Below are 7,582 nucleotides of genomic sequence, written 5' to 3'. Positions count from 1 at the left end.
TATATATATAAACACGCTATGATAACATTGTTTTATATAAATATATAAAACAATGCTATCACAATATTAAACAAGTTATCAAAAAATCTATCTCGTTGCATTTTCTTCGTCGATATTATTTACAAAATTACACAAACTGTACATATACCGTATGAAATTATAAAATATGTAATAAAAAAATAAAAATAATATATCAAAATAACTGTAAAATAACGGAAGATTTATTTTGAAATAAACATTTCACAAAAATATAGTAATAGAGAAGGAAACATGTTAATAAAGTACATTTAAAAAATCCATTGTAACAGTAAAATAATTTTATATATCTCTATTTTTTTAATCTCATTATTCCTGTAAAAATTAAATATATATTTTTTTCTTATAATTAAACATAAGTATTTATATCACAACACAACGGAAAAACAGTAAATTTATAAACATTGTTTTTCTTGCAAAATTTATTAATTCGATACTATTCAATATATGACATTCATTTACAGTCTAATACAAGCTTTCTAATGGTAAATACCAAGTCGAAAACGAGGAATAATCACACTATTTTCTTATATTTTGCGCCATTACATGGTGAAAGTAGACTTTCCAGAAGCGACTTACAAACTTTCATATTCTTTAGCATAATTGTATTTTCCTCAAGCTCGTCTATATTTGTAAAACAGTAAGTCGATTTGCCTGCAAGATTAACGTATGGCGAAACATCGTACGGATATTATTTTTGTATCTTTTGCGCGAGGGGTACCTAACGGCTAGTTATAAGAGCAAGACAATACATATTGTATGTACGTTACTTATAAGTAAAAGATCACATACGTTTATAGTGCAACTTCACGTCGTTTCGTTTTTTTCTACTATTTAAAAATTTTTTTTTAATATTTTTTGCATCAGTGAGAGTCGTGCAAATTCCTTTCATGTTTTTCTACAGACTGCAATCAACACGGAATGTTCGCCACGAGGTATTGAAGGATATTACGTATACAGCTCCAATGGAACACGTTGGCCGAATCATCATTATGTATAATATAGAGACAACTTTTATATCGGACAAAGAAGCTGCGACAGAGATCTCTTACGCATCGTGAAAAGCGGCATACTTAATGTCAGCGAGGATCCTCCGTGTGACTCTCTTGGAAATTCAGCCAAGACTGTTCAACTACGGTGGCCACTCGCTTCTCGTATTCTCGCTTGTTTTCTTGGTACAATTGCGCCGCTAAAGAGTTGGCCGGCGAATTGGGATTCGGTTCATCCAAAAGCGACTGTAACACAAATCGTTGACGAATTCCCTCAGCATATTCAGATACACTATTAAATTTTCGACAGAGAAAAAATCGAATATATAAGCGAATACAGAACTGAAAGATCTCCAGGTTGTAAAGAGTGTACCGTAAAAAGCGCCCATTAATCATATAGCATTATTTCTGATTAAAAATTGAGCCGAAAAGTCCTGAACTATGCATTTTGCAATTTTTGCAATAGTTGATGAGATATTAATTTCTAAAGATTATCAAATAAGCGAACAAAATCGACACATAAGACAACTTTAACGTATCTTTCAGTGTTCTTCATGAAATATCTTAAAAGATTTCATCTTAAACAACTTTTAAAGTTGCCTTACATATAAATTTTATAGATTGGGTAAAAAAATTGCGAAAATTGCAAAATATTACAGGAATTTTCACTCGACTCAGTTTTTAATCAGATATAGCGTAATATGATTAATTCCTTTTTAAAATACACCCTGTATATATAAGTGTATGTAGAATTCAAAGTACAATTCTGTGCTACCGAAAAAAAAAACATTCCTTTCGTACAGAAAAGAGAAAAGGAAATGAAGAAAACAAAAAAGACGAGCCAAGTATTTTTTTTATACTCTAACATTTAATATAGTAACTAATTTCGTGTATCATCAGATATTCGAAATAAATAAATACGCAATTTTATAATAATTTATTATTCAACATCGTAAAAATTCCGTCTAACGTTGCACATTCGGTTCGTGACATAGTTCGATAGAGCATTCAGGAAGAAACATGCTAGGTATGTTTTCCTTTTTCTCCCTTTCGTTTTTCTTTTTAAACGTTAGCTTCTTGGTAAGGCTGCACGTTCTTCTCCCCTGTATCTGATGGCTGTTGGTGGCTGATTGATACCGCGATAGCAGCATCGCTTTAACGCCTGCGACTAATCCACAAAACTCTGCTCCACGCAAGCCTTCACTCGTTTCTCGTACTCGCGTCGGTTCTCTTTGTACAGTTGCGCTGCCATTGAGTTGGCAGGTGAATTCGGGTTCGGGTCACTTAACAGCGACTGCAATCACATAAGTCGTACTTCATTACATTTCGAAATATAGTTTTTCAGTTATCTTTCTTTTCTTTACAATGTGCATGGCCGCAAACTGTAAATAAAGGTGAGGGAAAGGACAATCTATGTGTTTTGCCTTTCTTTTTTCCTTCTCTTTCTTTCGTTCTCTAATCAGAAAGAAATTAAAGATGACGCATATTGACGGATAATCAAAAGTAATACATAAATAGGATGTAGACATATGCAAATATTATGCACAAATTAGAATCGTCATGTGATTAGACTTTGCTGAATTGCAACCGCTGTTAAGACAAAATGAAGTCCTTCAGATATTTTTAACATAACAAAGATCTGTTGGAAGTGACGTTTCAATGAGAAACATATAAACGATATTTTTACAGAAAATAAGATAACTTAATGAATGGTACACATCCCAAGACATAAAAACGAAAAAAAAAAGAAAAATGACGTAAAATCCAAAATGGACCTTTGTTATCTTTAAAATATTCGTAATTTATTAATTGCTATAATATATAAAATACTTTTGGCTTCCGCAAGATTTGTGAATAAAATCATGTAAATATTATAATGCAATATATACTTGCAAATATATATTACGACATGATTCTAAGCTACAATTGTGTCTTGTGCCACACGATATTGAAATAATCCTTTTTCATCATTTAATTATGCAATGGAAATTTAATAACAGTAATATGTATCAAGCTATAAAAGAGAAAAAAAAATTTATATATAATAGAAAAAGACATCAAAAGTAATGGATGTACATAGATATTGTGCTCATGAATTTATGAAATTCCATAACTCAGTCCTCAGCTACTTGAAATGCCACAGTATACCTTGTGATAAAAAAGGAAGAAAAGATTGTACCTGTATAGATGTTAAAATGGCTGAGACGTCATAAGTAGGGCTCCAACGATTTTGTAGTATGTCCAGACATATTCCACCGTCTGCGTATACATTAGGGTGAAACATTTTACTAACAAATCTCACTGTTGGTGGTTTGTTTGGATATTCTTCTGTAAATTCTATTGTAAGTTTAAATGTGCCATCTTCAAATGGAGTATCATGTGGTCTAAAACATACATAAATATCCTTGTGTGAGCAAAAATATATTTAATCTTATTTTCTTTATTTATTATGTGACATAAAGTAAAATTTTATTATTGGTATAACTTTATAGATATACTTTGTTGATGGATTTTTTTGAAATAATAGTAAAAATCAACTGCAAAATGTTTAACATTAAATGAGCGAAGAAGATTACACACAAATTTTGTTGCCTATATAACATTCTTTTGTATAAATTTTCAGTTGGAGTAAATTTTGTTAGACAAACACAAATATATATATCTAACCAAAGACATTTCCTTGAAATATTATGAAAGAATAAATGTAATAAAAATCATGGGCATTTGGCCCGTCTTACCCAAATATAACTGCATTCCATATCATAATATTATTGTCTGTCGGAGCGCCTGACACACCAGTTGGAGGATCTTCCTGTAATCTTTGTGGAAATAACAACTTTTAGAACCTGTCTTGCAAATAATGATACATAAAACATTATTCTGTGAATGAATAACACTGTGGTAGTTTTGTATACATTATACTTGTATTGCAAACACATTGATACATTATTCACAAATATATTGTCATAAAATTCGTGATGATAAAGCTAATCTTTGCAACAAAAAAGTTATAATTCACTCTTGATATTAGTTTTATACTAACATTATAAAAATGTATCAAAATTGTGATGTCTAATTAAAGTAAACGTATCAATCGGTGGATAGTTACTAAATATGATCTAATATCTTGAACAAAGTGATACAAAATTTTAAATATTATGTTTTTAAATACATGTACTACTCAAAATAAATTTTTTTATCAAAATTTAATACATTTATTTATTTAGAATTGTACATACAAATGTCCCAGAATAACAGCCATATATTCCGTGTACTGATAGAGCAAACTCAATTGAGTCGAAAAGCCCTCCATCTCTCAATTTTTACAGTAGTTAACAAGATATTAATTTATAAAAATATTATAAAAATCGCCGAATATATTAATCTTCAATAATTTTTTACTCAAGTACTATCAACTTTACAGAAAAACAACAAGAGACAACAATTATTTATTTTTTTTTCTTACAGAGCTCTAAGAATTTTTTAGTGCTGCATTTTTTTATTGGCAACCATTTTTACCAGCATAAGAAAATGTGATACTAAAAAATTCTCAGAATTCTACAAGAAGAAAATAAACAATTTTTGCTATTTTCTTGTAAAATTAATAGTATAACTTGAATAAAAAATTATTAAAGATCAATATATTCGGCGATTTTTAGTAATTATTATCTTGTTAACTATTACAAAAATTGAAAAATGGTAAAGGACTATTCAACTCGGTTTATTCCGCCCTACCAGTACACTAAATATTTTGCGGTCATTCTGGGACACCTTTTAAACAAAAACGAGGAATCCCTATTCAAGTGACATCGTCGTGAAGATTCACCGAGACTGTTTCAACTAAATGCATGGACCGACAACAGGATGGAGAACGGTTTGTTTTAAAGGGCCGGGAAAGGTGGAAGAAAGAAAGAAAGAAAGAAAGGAGGGAGAGTGTTGGCACTTGGCAGCAGGGTGAAAGCGAGGGAACACGTTTCTAATAATAAACGTGGCTGAGTGACGTTCGCGCGGAAGGTGTGGGATCCTCGATCGCGCAGAGTCGGATCAAATCGGGCGCACCAGGAACCACTGCACTTACAATGGCGTCATGCCGATCGAACAGACGTACAGGAGAGGGGGAGAGGGGAACGGAAAGACGAACAATATACTCGAAGTACCTCTTGAAATCCCTCATCAATCGCCTCCTCGCAGGGGTGGACATCCCTTACGAATGGGCTTTCCGTTAATTTCTGCGAACGATGATGACTGATCACGCTCGCTCCCTCTTTCTTTCTTTCTTTCTTTCTCTCTCTCTCGCTCTTGTCCTCTGCGACAAGTCTAGATGCGTATATCACGCGTACGACCGATGACAATGCCGAGGATAATAACGGTGGCGATGACGACGACGACGACGACCTCCTTCTTCTACCGTACCTTGTGCGCGTTGTCCGTCTGCGCGCGACAGGAACCTGCTCCGAAAGAAATCACGGCACCCACACGCGCGTCTGTACGCGTACCAGATTTACGAAGCACTCTATACACTCTCTTTTTCTCTCTCTCTCTCTCTCTCCCTCTATCACGCGCGGACGACGAGACGAGGATTACTTCTTACGAGATCCCGGATTTACGACGTTTGCATTCGAGCGAGCGAGCGAGTGAGCGAGGGAACGCAAATGAGTGCGAGAGAAACGGAGAAGGTTGAGAGACGAGAGAGAGAGAGAGATCTATCGTGGTAGAGGGAGAAGAATCGAGGAGAGCGAGAGGCCGTTGTTTCTCTCTCGTCCTTTGCCTTTTGTTATGCCCCGTGAAGGCCGTCCTCTTTTTTTCACTCCGTTATAGGGACGCACGAACGCGGTCCCACTCCGGTATCCGCGACAAAGACGTCAATGACAACGACGATTATCCTCGATGATCACTCGTCAGCTGGACAACGAACAGTAGTGTAGGTACAGTCAAGTACAGTCGCTACCATGATGTACGGTGGGGATAAGAAATGAACTACCTCGAATCATACACGAGATGACGTCACCGAGGCCCCACGAGCGAGATCCGTATAAACCATTTAGCCAGTCAGCCAATCGTTCCTCTGGAAACAATAGACTACGGCCCGTATTCAGAACGTGCTTTATGTATGGAGAATCCTACATAAAGGCCGCAGCACACACTTTTGCATGACGCATAAAGCTGGTCCTACATTAAGCGGGGAGCACAGACTTTTGCATAACGCATAAAGCATGTGCATAAGGAATTTCATTGGTCCATTTTCTTATGCATGAGTCAATGGACCAATCAAATTCTTTATGTATATGGTTTATGCGTTATGCAAAAGTCTGTGCTCCCCGCTTTAGTCTTACATAAAATACACGTAGAAACCATATTACTCAATTTTATTTTGTATCTAATATAATGTATATAATTTTCCGATTTTAATTTGCACCGCAGTAGTATTGCTGCGTAATAATGCCTCTGTAATGGCTCCTGACTTTAAAGAATACGTTGCTGTCCTCCCTCTCCTGCAACACAATTCGACCAACAGGACAATAGTAGAAAGATAGTTCCGTGCCCAAACATTTAAGCCCATGGCACATAGAAAAACGTAAGGCCGTAAACGTAATCAGTAAGCGAATTGACCAATCATAAGCGGCCGCCACTTACGTTCTCAACTGTGATTGGTCAATTCGCTTACTGATTACGTTTACGGCCTTACGTTTTTCTATGTGCCATGGGCTTTACCTTAAGCCTTGTGTCCACGATGCTAGAAATCGGTCCAAGATCTCGGATGAAGAAAGAATTAACAAATCGCATTTAAGCAATTTGGTCACATGACCAATGTATTTGGTCAATTTTTCCTTCATCCGAGATCTCGGACCGATTTCTAGTATCGTGGACACAAGGCTTTAGACTGGAGTCCCATGATACGGAAATTACACCGGAACGGAACAGTGAGACCAATCACAATCGCAGAAAGGAAAGTAGAGTAATGATTGCAGAGATCTGATTGGTCTCACTGTTCCGTTCCGGTGTAATTTCCGTATCATGGGACAGCACCCTGAGATTGGCAACGAACTTGCGATCGGCTTGCAACTATAATGTAGAACCGGCTAAACGGAACGCAGCCTGCGTCTGCGTCATTTAACCAATCAAAAAGAAGCGCTGCTGGCAAGCAGGTCTAGTCGTCTGATTGGTTAAAAGATGAAATCGCGAACGCAGACGCAATGTCCAATCGCTAGTGTGATACAGGCATAAGGTCTGTTCGCGTTGCATGCTGCACTTTTGCACTCGGCGCCTTCGCTTTTTCTCTTTTCAACGCCCAAATATCTGCTTATCTCACTTTTGAATGCGAATCACATTTTTTCGAAATTTCAAACAATACGACCAAACGCTTTTTTGGGGTTGCTCTCCATCTGATGACACATGCGACACAAGTGTCATTCCATCTTTGTCACTTTTTGAATGTCAAGAAAGATAGAACGACGATTGTGTCGCTTGTGTCATCAAATGGAAAGTACCTTGGTATAATATACATACACATACACACACGTCGGCACGCAGCTTATACGCTAATCACACACACACAC

General features: G+C 35.9%; 1 protein-coding gene across 3 annotated transcripts; it reads right to left on the bottom strand.

Moving 5' to 3' along the window:
* Window positions 1-453: 453 nt before the first annotated feature.
* Ubc6 (ubiquitin conjugating enzyme 6) lies at window positions 454-6,023 on the bottom strand. 3 transcript variants are annotated; one of them, XM_018548071.1, is made up of 4 exons: window positions 5,183-6,023; window positions 3,764-3,844; window positions 3,205-3,409; window positions 454-1,271 (listed from the first exon to the last, which is right to left on the bottom strand). In XM_018548071.1, exons 1-4 carry the CDS (start codon window positions 5,224-5,226, stop codon window positions 1,116-1,118), a joined length of 486 nt encoding a protein of 161 aa, XP_018403573.1. In that variant the 5' UTR covers window positions 5,227-6,023; the 3' UTR covers window positions 454-1,115. The 3 variants fall into 3 exon arrangements, with proteins under 3 accessions (XP_018403573.1, XP_018403575.1, XP_018403574.1); XM_018548073.1 differs by lacking the exon at window positions 5,183-6,023 and adding an exon at window positions 5,104-5,155; XM_018548072.1 differs by lacking the exon at window positions 454-1,271 and adding an exon at window positions 1,874-2,319 and having other exon boundaries at window positions 5,183-5,980.
* Window positions 6,024-7,582: the final 1,559 nt, after the last annotated feature.

Source organism: Cyphomyrmex costatus, unplaced genomic scaffold, assembly GCF_001594065.2.
Source record: "Cyphomyrmex costatus isolate MS0001 unplaced genomic scaffold, Ccosl1.0 scaffold70, whole genome shotgun sequence".
In the NCBI taxonomy this organism is placed as follows: domain Eukaryota; kingdom Metazoa; phylum Arthropoda; class Insecta; order Hymenoptera; family Formicidae; genus Cyphomyrmex; species Cyphomyrmex costatus.
Note: the sequence above shows the minus strand (reverse complement) of the source record. Positions and strands in the feature narration are given on the sequence as shown.

Excerpts from the sequence above, each read along its gene's own strand:
- Ubc6 (XM_018548071.1), bottom strand. The coding sequence starts at position 5,226 with ATGTCCACCCCTGCGAGGAGGCGATTGATGAGGGATTTCAAGAG. Across the intron at positions 3,845-5,182 it reads TTGATGAGGGATTTCAAGAG|ATTACAGGAAGATCCTCCAA; the intron begins GTACTTCGAGTA and ends ATTTCCACAAAG. Across the intron at positions 3,410-3,763 it reads TGGAATGCAGTTATATTTGG|ACCACATGATACTCCATTTG; the intron begins GTAAGACGGGCC and ends TGTATGTTTTAG.